The following is a 17,578-nucleotide window of genomic DNA, read 5'->3' as shown; positions in this document are numbered from 1 at the left end:
TAACAATCAGGTAACAACGTAAAGAGAAAGCAAATATAGTCTAAAGCTGTGCTCGTGATTGAAATATAGCCTTGAAAATTAAATGCACTTGTAATCTAAAAATTTTGTGTATTTTATTCTCTTCCCTGGTCAACTTACCAAAATTAATTGATTTATTTGAACTTAACTTACTTCAATTTGCCTTATCTCCAAAGGCCTAATTAGAAGTGTAATGGGATTTTTAAAAGGTGGTTAGAGGAGGTAGGTAATGGGATCTGAAAAGTTTATAGACTCAATTCTGCAGCATTCAATAGGGATGGCTTTTCATTTCTTAAGACTTTTTTATTAGGTACTACTAGACTCCTCATTTGAAAAAGAATTCTAAAACATGCATCTTAAAGATTCACACAAATTGACTGAGGGTACTATTAAAATGCATATTCTGATTCAGTGGGGTGGAGACTGAGATTCTGGATTTCTAACAAGCTTTCAGTTGTCCATGATACTAGGTCAGGGCCACAGTATGAGCTGCCAGGCTCTAGATCTGCATGTTTAATATAGCTAGTGAGTTTTTGTTTTGTTTTGGTGCCAGGAATCAAACCCAGGGGCACTTAACCACTGAACCACCTTCCCAGCCCTTTTTATTTTTTATTTTGAGACAGAGTCAGTAAGTTGTTTAGGGCTTTGCTAAATTGCTGAGGCTGGCTTTGAACTGGTGATCATCCTGCCTCAGCCTCCTGAGCCACTGGGGTTATAGGTGTGTACCAGTGCATCCGGTTGCCATTGAGTTTTTGAAACGTGGCTGGTCTGAATTAACATGTGATGAAAATGTAAAATAGACACTGGATTTTAAAGATTCAATATTTTTAAAAATGTAAATTATCTCAATTTTTAAATTGGTTGCCTGTTGAAATGATAACTCTTGGGGCATATTGGATTATATGATATATACCATTAAATTAATTGTACTCATTTTTTTTCTACATTTTTATATAGGGCTACTAATTTTTTTTTTTTGGTGGCACTGGTGATTGAACCCAGAACCTTCAGCCAGTTAAGCATGTACTTTACCATTGAGTTATAATCGAATCCCCTGAAAATGTAAATTAATGTGTGGCTCATAGTATACTCCTATTGGACAGTGCTAGTTTAACAGTATATATAAAGAAATATGCATTATAATTATTTTGGGGGGGTACAGGGGATTGAACCCAGGGCACTCAACCACTGAGCCACATCCCCAGCCCTATTTTGTATTTTATTTATAGACAGGGGCTCACTGAGTTGTTTAGTGCCTTGCTTTTGCTGAGGCTGGCTTTGAACTCGTGATCCTCCTGCCTCAGTCTCCTGAGCTGTTGGGATACAGGCAGGCACCACCAAGCCTGGTTCATTCTAATTTTTGTTAAAAAATACAGAATTATTTCCAGACTTCTTTTAGAGATGAAGACAATTTTGGTTTTGAAAAATTTCATCTTTGCCTTTTTTATCTTACATAATAACGACCTAATGAGCAATACCCTCACGTCTCAGAAAAGGAATTTCCCTCTGGCTACACTAGATGAAAGGCCATGTGTTCAGACAACAGTGTGTTCGAGACCTGGAGCACCGTGGCACCAGTGGACCAACTCATTCTCTCTCTCGATAGTCTCGCCGAGCTCAGGTGGCCAGTTACAATTCTGTTCCTGTTCCATGAGGAAGTCCACACTCTGCCACACCAGCTCCCGATCTGCGGGCTTGAGGTGCTCATGGTAAGAAAGAAGCATCTGCAGAATGGATGACAGGCCATGAGCTGCTCCTGTGTGGACAAACAAAGTACAATTTATCTATATAATAGGGAGGAGAGGTCACACACACACACACACTTACAATATTACTTGAAAGAACATACAGTACTTTAACAATTGAGTTGCTGAATAACTAGGCTTCTGACAAACTGTGATCTGCAGGCCAAATCTATCCCACTGCCTGTTTTTATAAATAAAGTTTTACTGGAACACAGAGCCATTCACTCAATATTGTTTATGGCTATTTTTGTGTTAGGACAGCAGAGTTGTATTTGTGACAGAGATCATATGACCCCCAAAGCCTAAAATATTTACTATCCAGTTCTTCATAGAAAAAGTTTGTTGTTTGCAGAGGTAGCAACAAATCCCATCATTCTGTACCACTATAATGCACCAATAAAAAATTTCGGAAAAAGAATAAAAATTGTTGACTATCTTACTTCAGAGATTTTTTTAAAAACTGCAATTAACATATCAATAGCCTTTACAAAAATACTCCTAAAGTACTTGACCACAATTTGGTCTAGGTATCCTGAACATTCATTTATTCATTACCTAAGTATTAAGCATCTACTATGCACCAGACACTATTCTAGGTGCTGAGAATAAATCAGTGAATGAAACAGTATAAATCTTTTTTTTTTTGGTAGACATTATTAATTAGTCTTAACTTATTTAATTCTTTACATTTTATACTTGTGTATTAAGCAATGTCTTGTCCTGGGATAGAGAGATGAATATGTTTGTCCCTACCCTTGAAGACCTCCTCATCTAATCCAATGAGAGAATCAGGTTTGCAGATAATTAGAACATGAGGTGTTAAGTGCTCTATGATAGGTGTGTATCAGGAGTGTGACGATTAATATTATGTGGTAACTTAACTGGGTCACATGTTGACCCAATATTTGGTTAAAAATTATTTCTGGGTGTGTCTATGAGAGCGTTTTTGAATGAAAATAACATTTGAATCTATAGATCAAGTAAAGCAGATTTCCCTCTTCAGTGTGGGTGGGCCTCATCCAATTCACTGAAGGCCCGAATGGAACATTAAGGTTGACAAAGAATTCTCCAGCTGGGACATTAATCTTTTCCCTTTGGATATAGACTATAATTTACAACACTGCCTTTTTCAGCTTCCATAACCTCTTGAGCCAATTCCTTTCCACAAATTATTAAAAGGAATTAGCTCAAGTGATATATACAATCCATCTCTCTGGAGAACTTTGACTAACACAAGGAGCTAAAAGGGAACCCAGGAAGGAGAGCTTAATGTGGCCTCAGGGTTGGAGGGGGCGCTGAAGGTTTTGCACAGATGGTGTCATCTGAACAAAAATCTTAAATTCCTGACAGTTCTAACAGAGGATACTGAATTAGCAAAGGCCTGAACCCATGTTTGGAAAAGGATTTAGCTTAACAAAGGGAGAAGGCAGCCCAGTCCCTGTAGGAGTTTTCACTCATTCTGAATTCATAGAGTCTTAATTAGTGGTACTGGGGTTAATATATTCCAAGAACTTGCTATTGAAACTCAACTCTCTAATTATAAAACTTTTTCTTTGCATTCAGGCATCTTCCACTTTACATACTTGGAACTTTCCAGAAACAGCCCCCCATCCCTGGCAGTGCTGAGAATTGAACCCAGGGCCTTGTGCATGCCAGGCAAGCACTTTACCAACTGAGCTTTATCCCCAGCCCCAGAAACATTCTTATAGTTGTATCTTGACAAAAATTCTGTTGCTCTTAAAATTTGGTCATGCTGTGGTGGCGCATGCCTGTAATCCCAGTGGTTCAGGAGGCTGAGGCAGGAGGATTGTGAGTTCAAAGTCAGTCTCAACAAATTAGCAAGGCCCTAAGCAACTCAGTGAGACCGATCTCTAAATAAGAAAATAAGTATATGAATAAAAATAAAAAGGGCTGGATGTGGCTCAGTGGTTAAGCGTCCCTGGGTTCAATCCCTGGTACCAAAACAAAACAAAACAAAAATATTTGGTCATGAAGTTTCAAAGTACCTTTCTTTCACTGGATTTGGAATTGTTACGAAAAAGTTTCCTTTTCAGGAAAATGTTTATGCATTCGATGGGAATCTGGTTTGTGCTCTCTATGTCAAGGGCCAGAATGCTAATTTCTCTAAAAACCAAAAATCTCAAAACTGAAAGGAATAGCTCTATCAGGGGACTAGAGCAGACACTGCTAGTGACTCTCCATTCAAGTGCACCTGCCTCCCCTTCCTACTTGATACACCTATCATTCTGCCTGAGACCTTCTCTGGCCACAGGGGTATGCCTAGCTCACGGGGAACAGGGCAGAAATACTAGGGAATTAACACATCTGGAGCAGCTGACCAATAAAGTAGGGAGTTGGTGGATGAATAGCAGTTTCCTCAACTCTGCAGTGAGACAATTTCAGAGGCCTGGTCTATACAGTCTCTAAGAATGCCCAAGGGAACTGAGCCTCAGTTGTCCACAGTTGCTCACTATTACACACTCAGTTGCTTCTTTCTCTCCCCTGTCTCATTTCCTCACTCGTCTATCTATGCTTTCTGGAATCATCTTTCAAATAAACCTTTTATACTCAAATCCTTGTGTCTTGGGGTCTCATTGCAGGCAAACTTAGGAACTTAAAGGTTTTCTTGAGACAGCTCTCATTAAAGTGGTTCATTAGTCATTCATTTATTCATTTGGGTATCCTTGGTATGCGCAGGCTCTGTGGCAGAGGTCTAGGGATCACAAAGATAAACAAAAGTAAGTCCCTATCCAAAAAAGGCACAAAGCCCGTTAAGGCAGTTGGACTGGTAAGCCACTAATTAAGTGTAATGTGATGAGGCTCTCCAATAAAAGTGTGGGCAGGGTGACATGATGTTACCCAGTTTGCTTCAGGGGAAAACATGAAACATGTGAATGTTTTTCCAGAATGTTTTTTCAACACCCCTTTCTCCTGAGGCAGAGAAAATACCTCAGGAGATCTCATGACGTTGGTGCAGAGTCTTGAAGTCTGGTTATTACAGGTAGATGAAGAGGTTGGAGGAAGTGGAGTGTTCTAGGCAAAAGGAACACGTAAAAGGTATAAAAATATGAGGACACTTTGTATGCGAGAGACTATGATGCACAGAACCTGGAGGGAAGAGATAAAGCTTGAGTCTGGAGAAAGAGGCTGGTGGTCTACCTTACAAATCTTGCTCAGGAGTGCAAGAACTCTAAAGGGGAGTAATTAATTTACTCCTTAGGTGGCTCAGAGCTCAAAATTACTCCCTGCAATTCAGTAGTCTGTTATTAATCAATGAGTACTAAAAATTTCAAATTATATAAATATATTACACAAGTATACATATCAACACACACATAAATTTACTTATTAACAAATCAAATAAGCAAACAATAAAATTAAGTCAATTCATTGTAATTTTTGTAAGCCATATGTAAATTTTTAATATCTGCATAAATTAGTGACTGCAATGAAACTTTGTTTCCAAAAAATTAATAACAAAGATTGTGTGTGTGTGTGTGTGTGTGTGTGTGTGGCACACCTGGGATTGAACTTGAACTCAGGGGCACTCCACCACTGAACCACATCCCTAGCCCTATTTTGTATTTTATTTAGAGACAGGGTCTCACTCAGTTGCTTAAGTGCCTCAGTTTTGCTGAGGTTGGCTTTGAACCCATGATCCTCCTGCCTCAGCCTCCTGAGCTGCTGGGATTACAGGCATGTGCCACCACGACTGGCTGAGAAGATCTTTTTGAGCCCAGGAGTTTGAGGCCAGCCTGGGCAATGTAGCGAGACCCTGTCTCAAAAAAAAAAAAAAAGCTGAAGAGCCTTTGAATCTAGGATGAAAGTAATTGTTAAAATAGCTTCAGGCAAACTATGAAAGCAAATATTAAGTTGTGGTTGGTAATATTCATTGATGTTTGCTTTTTTATTTTTATTTTTTTAGGTAAACATTACAGTAGAATGTATTTTGACTTATTATACATACATGGAGTATAACTTCTCATTGTTGTGGTTGAACATGATGTGGAGTCACACTGATCATGTATTCATATATGAACATAGGAAAGTTATGTCGATTGATTCTACTGTTTTTCCTATTCCCATCCCCCTTCCCTTCTCTTGATTCCCCTTTGTCTAACTAATCTAATGAACTTCTATTCTCCTCTTCACCCTCTCTTATTGTGAGTTAGCATCCACATATCACAGAGAACATTCGGCCTTTGGTTTTTTTGGGGATTGGCTTATTTCAATTAGTCTCCAGTTCCATCCATTTACTGGCAAATGGCATAATTTCATCCTTCTTGATGGCTGAGTAATACTCCATTGTGTATATATATATATCATTATTTATCCTTTCATCTGTTGAATGGCACCTAGGTTGGTTCCATAGCTTAGCTATTGTGAATTGAGCTGCTCTAAATATTGATGTGGCCATGTCATTAGAGTATGCTGATTTTTTAAAGTCCTTTGGGTAGGACATTTGCTTTTAAATGACATTTTTAAGTATTTCTTGTTAATGAATCTAGTGATAGCCTATGGCAAAAACAAAAATATCCAGTGTCAACATTAGAGACTCCCTCTATCCTACACAGGCCTGTGCCAACATCCTCACTCACCCAAGTACTCGGTTCCATAGTAAGAATACATCAGGGGGAATGGTTTCCTCTTCTTCGTAGCGTATTGCTTCCCAGAGTCCAGAATTGCCTGGCAAATTGATTTGATCTGTGCTGGAGTCAGCACCTGAGTAAGGAAATCAAAAAGCAGAAGTCAAAGCAGGATCCTTTTCCCCCTTCAGACGTTAGATTTTCTTGCTTCAGAAGTCCATCACCATACCCCCAAAGTCTTTCCTATGCCTAAATAAACGCAGACCATTACAACTTATTTACTTTTTAGCCAGTGATTCTCCTTTTGAGGTTAAGTGTATCTACCTTCTTCAGAAAACTTGCTGTTTTGATGGAAAACACACACCTTTACTCTGTAGGCTGTTAGAAAATGCAAAGACCACCCGATGGCTGTTATATCATTAATCCTCGTCACAGGAACAAGAATTTGCTCAGAAAAGAACAAACAGTGGTGTTAATGGATCATGCTTAACAAAGCTGTTCCTGCTGGATACAGTATGGTTCAGGTCTAGCCCAGACATCAGGCCTTCAATTTATGTCATTTGGACCACTGTGATTATAAAGCTATGATTCCATGACAAGCTCCTGCATGACAGACTCACTACAGCCATTTGCATTCCCTGAGTGAAACCAGAGCCCAAAGGTGCCAAGGCACAATAACTTCTAACATCAAAAGGATGGAATAGAAAATGGCTAAAGTGCGAGGACCTGTAGCTCTCCACTTTTTGTTTCCATCTAGCCAGTTTTAGGAGGTTAAAATGTTCTCAAGTCTTCGAAGCATCATGGAGTTCATTAAGATTCTGCTCAGGTTTGTACTGTGCTCTGTGTCCTGCCCTTCCCCACAGGCAGATTGGACGCTCCCTTTGGCAAGCTCCCATATCACCAGGCCTCTTGCTCTAGTGAAGCACTTACCACCTGCTGTGTTAGGTCTCTCCCACTAGATGATTGGGTTTTTGAGAGCAGACTGTGACATCTCATCATTTTGTATCTAACGCAGAACATGAGGGGACTGTTGACAACTGATGAGTGAATAAGTAGGTGCCAGATTAATTGGTATAAAAAGCAGATGCCTCCCACATCTTCTTTCCTTGATCCTTTCTCTCCTTCCCTCTTTCCATGATCATTCTTTCTTTCTTTATTCATTCATTCATTCATTCTTTTTTGGTGCTGGGGATTGAACCCAGGGGTACTTTACCACTAAGCTGCATCCCCAGCCATTTTGATTTGATTTTTAATTTTGAGACAAGGTCCTGCCAAGTTGTTTAGGGCCGAATTAAGTTTCTCAGGCTGGCCTCCAACTTGCAATCCTCTTGCTTCAGCTTCCTGAGTCACTGGGATTACAGATGTGCACCTCCATGTTCAGCCCACAAATATTTTTTCAGCCCCTACTCTATTTCCCAAAAGCCTATTCTTGATATTGGTAATACAACAATGAGCATGATGGAGAATACCCCTGCTCTCATGAAATCAACCTTCCCCAAAGTCAGACTCACATAGGAAAGGTACTAATCAGATTAAGCAGAAAGACAAAAAATCACCTACACTTCAGCTTGATTGAATCTGGGATCAAGGAAAAGTCTATTGGATTGTGGCCTCTCTCCTAAGATGTACACATCTCATTTTCCTATCTGAAATGTGGCATTAGAACCACCAATTCCTTTTGAAATAAGACCCTAATGATTTAAGTCATAACTTGCTTTTCTTGTTTACCTAATATTAAAAGGGTAAAATATCCAAGTTTTTTGGTCTTCAAATGTATCACTTGATTGGGAAAAAATTACTTGAAGAGGAAATGATTCATTAATTAATTCTTCCAACTACTTTTATTGAGCTAATATTCTAATAAGACCCCATCCTAGGTATTATGGGGAAGTTGTAGAAAGCAGGGGACACATTACCCTCCCATCACCACTGCCAACACACACACACACACACACACACACACACACATGGAACTGATGGAGATGAAATATAGATAAATGTCTAAAACAGAGGAATTAAAGTTCATAAACCTAGAGATGGAAAGAAACAGTAATGTATGGTATTTAACCTGGACAATGAAATATTACTCAACTTCAACCAGCATTTTATTTTTCTCCTCAGTTTTCGTCTGCTCAGAAACAAGTGTCTCATGGTTTTCCACCTATCATTCTTCTTCTTATTATTATTTTTGGTACCAGGGATTGAATTCAGTGAGCCACATCCCCAGCCTTTTTAAAAGATTTTTACTTTGAGACAGGGCCTCACTAAGTTGCTTAGGGCTTCACTAAGTTGCTGAGTCTGGCCTCAAACTTGTGATCCTTTGCCTCAGCCTCCCTAGTCACTGGGATTAGATGCATGCACCTTCACATCCTGCTTGCTAACCATTTTTTTTTCTTCTTTTGCTTACCATTCTTGAAGATCCTAGCTTCCTATATATCCTCACTGTCAAGTCGAATCAATCCCAGGTCTTTCCTTAGCCCAATAGCAAATTTCTCCCAAACAATTTCCTACCTTTGTTCATTTAAATTCCTAACAAATTTTCATTTGCTATTGAAAACACTTATTCACTGTGCTTTCATCAGCACCATCTCATCTTACATTTAGTCTTACCCTACTTAAAATCTTGCATCATTAATTTCAAATCAACCCTTCCATCTTGTATAACCTCGTAGAAACCTGCCAGAGCCTTGAAGGACATTCACTTAATAGGATTCTCTCCTGGCTCCATCCCATATTTTTCTGGGCAGATAGCTTCCTCTTCCACAGTATGCAGTTCCTGCCTGGTTGATATTGATTTTGAATCCATGTGACAGAGGCAGTGTTTGTAGTAGGAAACAGTCACTGAATTTTCGGGATGTACTCATTTGCATTACTAAAATTCTATTTGACTTTCATGCCTATAACTGAAAATTGGCTTGTTCTTTCCTCAGTGGAACATTTATTCATATGTTTTCCATGTTCGTGTGTTTGCCTGCTTATGTTTAATCCAGAAAAAAAATCAACTTGTTATTATGTGGTGCTCTCCCCAATTCTCTCCATCCCTGAAGCACAGCTCAGAATGGGGAATGAGTTTATAAAATATTATTTCAAAACCTCCTCTGGTCATGCATCATGTCTGGGTGGTTTCCTCTTATCTCTCAGAAACACTGTGAAAAACAAAGAGAAACCGGTGCTTGTTCGGGTGGATAGAGACCAGTTATGCATGCAGTTCTTTATCTCTGGGAACAGACAAGACCTACCCTTGAGTTTATTGATCAGCGAATAAGAACAGAAAATAGTGCTCATTAAAAGTCTGTGTGTGGGGAACATTGAGAAAAAATGTGCCCCTCTTTTCCCTCCTGAACAAATGGTACAGAAAGAAAAATGGAGATGAGACCTAGGGGTAGGGGCTGGATCTTGTTCTCTCATTTGTCTGCTTTCTCAAACATCCCTCCATTTCCTGTTCAGAGCCCACAGGAAGTCGCACATGAGCACATCCACTCCCTTCAAGAAGATGGCCTCCCTGTTTTCACACACTCTGAGGTCTCATTCTCACTCTGAATGAGAGAGTGGCATTTCCTGAAGGTTAAAAGTGACTGTGGATGGCAGAGGCGAGCTCCCTTTGCCAAAACAAACCCCAATCCTATCTCCTGTGTCTATCCATGTGTTGATATTTTGGATAGATTAGGTTCTTTAGAACTTTTTTTTTTTGGTACTGAATTAAACTAAATTCAGATATCTCAAAAATACAAAGCCAATCTATGGTGCTTTGGTTTAAACAGTTTCATTATTGTACCTGACCCTGTAAACTAGTTCTATTAGGCTGACCTCTAAGTATGAAGAACCCACATAGCAATAAAGCACAAGTATGTTTCTTGGCCCTTCCTGAACCACCTCCATGCAGAGGAGAGTTGACCTTCATTAAGGAAATGAATAAAATGGACCAAGCCACAGAAAGCTGGCCTCACCGCTGACCCCTTCCTGAGACAAGTGTCCTACCCACAGTCCTTCGGAAGTGGCAAACGATGTTTCTTTTTCTAGGCACCAAATACCTACATACTGACGCTGTTAGCACAAAAAGACTGGGATGAATGCAAACTTCACAAATCAGCTCAACACTTTATTCAGGAACAAACTTTCACACAGGAGCAGGGGATGCAGGAATGAAATGATGCCATGGTGGGACCCACTTTCCTAGTGGAAAATGAGCCCCTAACAAAGAAAGAGCCTGGGCTTATATAGGTTATTCTGAGAGGTGATCTAGTGAGCATATCAATTTTCTTTGGGCACCTAGGAATTTGGAGTTTATTCTGTCAATCAGTGAAGGAGTTAGTTTTAGTGCTTAGCAATTTAGGTTCTGTTTTATGGGGTGAAATGGGACGGAGTCTAGGGTCAGTGGTCAGTTTCTGGAATTTATTGTACTGAACCTGATGGAGAGTCTGGGGTCAGTGGTTGGTATCTGGAAAGGATTTGTTTACAGAAGGATCAATGCTTTGGCCTCTTCCCAGAGACTGCTTTTCTAGGTTTGATGGATACCTCTTCCTTAGGGTTTGTTTATCACCGGGAAAGACTGTATTGGGAAAGGATCAATGCTGTCAATGTGTGGCTTTCCTTCTCACTCCTCTTTCCCCAAGTCTCACTACTTTTGGGGTTTGTCATTTTCCATATCTAATACTTACTGCTCTTCTCTGATCAGCACTGATTGAATCCACAGATAATGGCCACCAAGTCCTGGGTGTGCCAGTATCCCAAGGCATACTATGCCAGTCAAATTCCTTTCTCAACAATTTGAAACGAGTGTTAAAAAAAGAAAGAAAGAAAAGAAAAGAAAGACGAAGCTGTCAGCAATCACAGCTGATGCTGCATGCAGGTCAAGAGGTGGAACTGGGTGCCTTGTGCAAATTTGAGGTTTGGTGGGATTAAGTAGGAGCTATGAGGGGGAATGACAGAATAAGTCACCCAATAGTGAGAGTGAAAGGAGACCTGGGAAGTTATACTAAGAGAAACAAAGATACTGAAAAAAATTAGAGAAAGGCAGCTGGTTCTTACTGCTCCCTTAGTTACTGACAGTTTAGGGCTACTTCCTTGAGGGCTTCCTGCCAAGTTTCCATACAACACACACCCTCATCTTCCCTCCCCTTTACCATAGTCATTTGATAAAGCCTAAGGGTTTTTGTTCATTTGTTTATTTTTGTTTTGTTTTTTGTTGGTTTTTGTAATAAGAGCCTAACTAGAACAGGCACAGATACAAAGTCGACACTTCCCTTTTTCACTCTTCCACACTCCACATAAACACAGGAGCTTTGCTACCTACCATGCTGGATCCTTTCAGCTCAAATAATAAAGATACCTGCATCTAAGGTCCATGATAGGTACTCCAATCTTGAATTACTTATCCTCAAACCTCTGTCAAAAGCCCCATTGAGATATCTGAGATCTGAGAGGCATCTGCTTCTCAAAGTGTGGTCCACGGACCAGCAGCCTGAGCATCATCTAGGAGCCTGATAGAAAAGTAGATGTCCACACCCCGGTCCCAGTGAATCAGAAACTGAATTTTAACAAGATCAGCAGGAAGTATGCATGCACATTAAAGTTTAAGAAGTACTGTATTAAAAATGCTATCCATGAATTCTTAAATTTACCCAATATTAGGTTAGGTCCCAATAATAATGTATATTTGGATCATATAAATCTGACTTCCCATAGATTTTTTTTCTAACTATGAGTTTCCTGGGTTTCTATATGAAGGAAAGGTTGATAGATGAAATAGACAAATTTTTGCTAAACTGTTATTGAAGATATTGCTAACAGTTTTGTTACACTTCTATAAAAAGGCCAATGAGATGAGCTCCTCTCGTGGCCCACCTAACAAATTGATAAGCTTTGTTTTTTCACAGTGGGACAAGCAAGAGTTTTGTCTTAATCTTGAAGACCAAGAACCAGAGTTCATTAGTGCAGTGACTTTGTTTTAAATTCTAATTTGTTATGTATGAAAGCATAATTGAACCCAGGACCTTCTGCATGCTAGGCAAGCACTCTATCAACTGAGCTATATTCCCAGCACCTTGCAATGACTTTCTTTAGAGGTTTTCCTATAAATATTTTCTTCCTAAGCCTTAATCATCAGTTGAATGATTAATGGTTTCATTATCTTTATACATTTTTGTTGTAAACCACCCTAATTTTTTTTTAAATAGGCAGAACAAAACTAAAGATCTTTACAATATAGGGACTAGGTGTCTTGGGGTGGCAATTCAGGGCATATGAATTATTAGTGTTGAACTACAGCTCTCAAGCTAGCCTGGCAGCCAATCCTTACTAAGTCTGAAAAAACTGTCAGGAGATTCTAGACTTCCCACACCAGATCATGCTCAACTGCCACCAACATTATCATGCAATAGTCCCCAAATGCTCCAAATGCCCAGCTACATAGAACACAGAAAGTCACTCCAATATCACGCCAAACACACATGTAACAGACTAAGAATTTGCTATTTGCTTAAGTGTTTCCTCAAGCAATTTATTTCATCTCAATACTTTGTCTCTCCATTCTGGTGGTTCTGAAAGCTTCTGTTCAGATAAAGAAGCCATTTGACCACTGATGAACATCATAACAACTCTTGATATCCGTGCACAATAGTTTTGAGAGAAAGGCTTTTCAGCTGTAAGAGCCTGGGTATTTTTAGGATTTCAAGTTGATACCACATAACAATAGACTTGCAGGATATGCAGAATCAAGATGGATATATAAACTGTTTAAGGTGGGAGGAGTTGACTTGAAAAGGAAACTGAGAAGTTGAAAATCAATGTGGAATCACAGTTTCTGGGACAGGAGTCCCCTGTGTTTCTCCTTTGCTAGCAAAACAATAAACCTCTTACCCCCTCCATTTCCCTGCCAAAAAAGAAAGAAAATCAACATGGAGTTCCTGCTCCTGTACCTACACCTTCTTGTGCTAAACCCTAGAAGGAATACTATAGTTCTTCAGATAGGTTTGAGATCTATAGGTAGTTAGGATGTATGTACTCCCCCCATCACTTCCTAGAACTCTGGAGATGGCAGTCACAAAGGCTGATCTTTTGTCTCAGGGTCTGGGACCAGTAAAAGAAGTATCATCATATGGCTTGTCCTACATAAGAGAGTTCAAGATAATCCTTTATTTTTTGTGGGCACCAGGGTAGAGTAGAATAATATCCCATCCTCCTAAATAAATTAATTTTTTAAAAATTCCCAGTCTAAATTATTGCATACTAAAATAATGTTAGGTAAAACATTTTTTTTTTACAAAATCAATATTCACAAGTGGTTAGATTTTTATTTTCAGTATCTCTTTAGGGCTGTAGTTCACTGGGAGCTCACTACGTTGCAGGGAAAAGCCAAACCTTTCAGGAAATCTCTAGTGTGGGTGGAGATTTATCCAAGGCATTAAGGAGACAGAAACTTGGAGGAGCTACTTGAAGCACAACATCAGGAGCAGAGGAAGTACTGAAGAAGCTTAGAGAGGCAAAATAAGGTTAAGTGAAAATGTTCAAGCAGGAAACAATCTTAATAAACAGAGTAATTCTTAAGTCTTAGGTACAAAGCTTGTGAGAGGCACTTTGGAGGTACATGCATTCTAAATAATTAGACTAAGTTAAAATGTGAACCATTTAAATAATGGAACATTCAGCACTCATTTCAATCTTAAAAGAAGTGACCTATAGGAGTAAGATGCTGGCAATAAATATTTGGGGCTTTACAAAGGAAAAGATATATGAACTGAGTTTTGAAGGATGAGTAGGAAGTGGATAAACGAAAGCAGTGAGAAGATTTTAAACTATGAGATGATAGGGAAAACTCTATATTAGAACAATGCTCCTCAAACCATACTGTGTACAGGAATCACATGAGGCTTTTGGTACAAATGAAGATTCTGATTCTGTAGGCCTAGTGTGGGGCCAGGATTCTAGTTTCCAACAAGCCTCCTCCACCCCCCCTCCCCAGATAATGCTGAGGCTGAGGCTGCTGGCCACAGACCACACTTGAAGTAGCAAAGGATTATGGGAATACAGAGACTGACTACAGCAAATAATTTCTCTAGGGAATGGTGAGAAGTTAGATCAAAGGAACTGTAGAAGTTCCCAAAGACAATCAGGGAAGCAGGAAGGAGCACCAGGCAAGGATGTTACACACTATCATTTAAAAGATTAGATGCCCCAGAAAGGAGAGCAGCAACAATGGGAAATTCTCTACCAATATGCTGCATGCAGGAGAAAACATGTCCAAATTTACAAACCCTAGTGGGGAGCTCTCTTAGCCAATGTGGCCAGGTTTGTTATCTTCTTAATTAGTCTCCAAATGGGGCGTGTGTTGCTGGTGCAGAATGAGCGAGTCCCTTCCATCTGGTCTTCCTGATGGTCCCTGACCATTATTATGCTGGGCTATGAGGAATGGGGACAGGTTGTTGAGTTGATGATCATCGTTCAGTCATTAAAGGAAGCCAGTAGGGAATTTCAACAATAAACATTTGGTCCCAGATACCATTTCACTGATGTTTCTTTTTCCTCCTCATGTCCAGAAACACAAGCCAAGAAAACAATGGAAACCAGAAAAGAAAAACAGGTTTTACCCCATTCTTGCAAACTGACTGCTGACTTTAAGGACTCATTAGAAGCACCTGCTAACTCTCTGAGTAGCACTAGATCATTTCCTTCTTCTGAGACCCTACCTGTCTTAGTGCCTGAGCTTCCTTATCTACAAAAAGGGATCAGAGTACTTGTCTTCAGGTGGTGGTGAGACTCTAGGAAAAAGAGTCCCAATGTTTGGTTGCACATTGCAGTCACCTGGGGAGCTTTGGGAAATCCCGATGGCTTGGCCACACACCCGACTTTCTGGATCCTCAGGTGATTACAACTGCAATCAAGGTTGAGAAGCTACTGCCAAGAAATAGTAAGTACAACAATAGTTTTTCAAAGCAAAGTGATCATATAATTCAGATGAGGAGGAGGAGGAGGAAGAGGAAAAGGATGACAATGATGAAGAAGAAAAGGAGGGCTAAAGGAAGAACAAACAAAAGATATCCTGGGTATAGAGAAATGCCTTTGGTGAGAGTCATGGAAGTATGGAAAGGAGATACCGGATGTGCACATGAATGAACATGCTGAGTTAGGTCAGAGGTCCATTAAACACTTTTCTATTTCCAATCTGGGCACCAATGCACTTTTTAAAAAAAATTTTTCTTAGTTATACATGATATCTTTATTTTGTTTATTTATGTGGTGCTGAGGAGCGAACCCAGTGCCTCACATGTGCAAGGCAAGCGATCTGCCACTGAGCCACAACCCCAGCCCACCAATGCATATTTTGTGGGAGGGTAATGGAGAAACCACAGAACACAGCAGGCAATGTACTAGACTAGGAATCAGAAGATCTGGGCTTGAAAATCCGACTTTGGTACCATTACCATGGCTAAGTCATCAGATCTATTCCCTCATCTATAAAATAAAGGGACTGGGCTAGAATCTGTTCGCTACGTCAATGTGCTTCTTAAATTTGGTGTGTCTAAAAATCACTTAGTGAGCTTGCTGAAATACAGCTTCCTAGGCCTGGCTCTCAGAGATTCTGGGTTAGTAGCTGTGGAGTGGGATCTGAGATCCTGCCATTTCTAAGAAATTTTCAGATGATGCTGTTAGGGAAGAACCTCATGGGTGGCTCTGTAGTAGATGACCTCTAAGATTTCTCTGGGCTCCAAACTCTAAGGTTCTCTAAGGTATTGGAGGAGTCTAGCTTTTGAACATAAGAGCGTAGCATAATCATCAAAAACATGGAGTTTGGAGTCAGATAGAGACCTAGTTCCCAGACTTAGCTTCACCACTTTCTAGTAGTGTGGATTTGGGCAAGTTGCTTATCCCTTCTAAGCTTCAGTTTTCTCGTCTGTAAAAAGCAGTGGTAATAAGACCTGCCTTATGGGGTTGCTGTGATGACTCCATGTAAGACACTTAGTGCAGTTCCTGCCATAAAGCACATGCAAGCTCTAGAGAAAAGGGACATCTGAAGTCCAGTAGTGACTCAACTCCAACCATTCAGCCTTGGAGGTTTGAGCTCAGGGGATTTCTCACAAAAGAACCCTGTTATTGCCCACCTTCCTTGCCTCATCCTCCACCCAAGGACTAGCTATGGCCTCCTGCATTCCTAAGTTGTGGTAACCTGTAATTCATAAACTACTAAGGCAAAGCCCTTCATGTCTATGCATTTACTTTTATTTTTCCATCACTACACTTGCAGTCTTCAATGTCCCACTTTAGCCAAAAGCACGTTCTTCTGCTCTTTCAAAATACCTGTCAAGTTTACCTCATTTCTAGATGTCTCTGTCACTAACTAACTATGTAACTTTAAACAAATCAAGAAACATTTCTGGACCTCAGTTTCCTCATCTGAAAAAAAAACAAGGAGTTCAGCTGATGTGGTCTTTAATGTGCCTTTGGCTTTAGCATTTTGTTATTTAGTGATTTGATATTTTATGGCAAATTTTTGCAAATCTACATATACATATTTGGGCTAGACTTTTGGATTGCAGTTGTGATAGTCCATTTCAGTGGTTTAATTTCTTACAGAGTAGGTAAAAAGTCCTTTACAATGATACTATATCATGTTTAATTTGTCCTGTTCTAGAACATATTATTTTTACAAGAGACTTATTTCTTAAATACTTTCTTCCTAGTCAAAAGCTTAAAGAATAAGAACTCTTTGGGTGGGGTACTGTGGACTGAACCAGGGGCACTTTACCACTAAGTTATATTAACAGTTCTTTTTATTTATTTTGACACAGGTCTCGTTAAGTTGCTGAGGCTGGCCTCGAACTTGTGATCCTCCTGCCTCACCTCCCAAATCACTGGGATTACTGGCATTTGCCACTGTGTCCAGCAAGACCAGAACTCTTTTTTAGCATCTTGATATCAGTTGTTTAAATATCAGGAGTTACCAGTCTTCTGATGCCCCCAAAGTGAATGGTTACATTATAAGCCCAGATGTATAAGTTGACCATTTTACAGACCCTCCTATAAGCCACTTTTGAATCAGTATGCCATTACAGTATTCTCAAACTATACTACTGTGGTTTTAACTTTTCAAGTGCCCGCTAGGTGCATAATACTTTGCTAGAGAGAATAGAAATATAGAGGCAAGTATTTGCTTGTATCCAGATAAATAGTAAATGTTCTTATTTGGAAAGGCCAATTCTAATTACATGTTTGTGGCTGACTTTGTTGGTGAGA

At 39.7% G+C, this 17,578-nt stretch overlaps 1 protein-coding gene across 1 annotated transcript in view; it reads right to left on the bottom strand.

Annotated features, from left to right (window-relative positions):
- The window catches only part of Lancl3 (LanC like family member 3), a 108,250-nt gene that overhangs the window by 22,091 nt on the left and 68,581 nt on the right, over positions 1 to 17,578 (bottom strand). Inside the window, exons 2-3 of the mRNA XM_027927440.2 lie at positions 6,362 to 6,485; positions 1,577 to 1,774 (exon numbers count right to left, since the gene is read on the bottom strand). Coding sequence (XP_027783241.1) covers positions 1,577 to 1,774; positions 6,362 to 6,485 — 322 coding nt within the window. The remainder of the gene's footprint in view (positions 1 to 1,576; positions 1,775 to 6,361; positions 6,486 to 17,578) is intronic.

This window comes from Marmota flaviventris, chromosome X, assembly GCF_047511675.1.
Source record: "Marmota flaviventris isolate mMarFla1 chromosome X, mMarFla1.hap1, whole genome shotgun sequence".
NCBI classification, from domain to species: domain Eukaryota; kingdom Metazoa; phylum Chordata; class Mammalia; order Rodentia; family Sciuridae; genus Marmota; species Marmota flaviventris.
The sequence above is the reverse complement of the archived record's forward strand: the minus strand, read 5'-3'. Positions and strand labels throughout refer to the sequence as shown.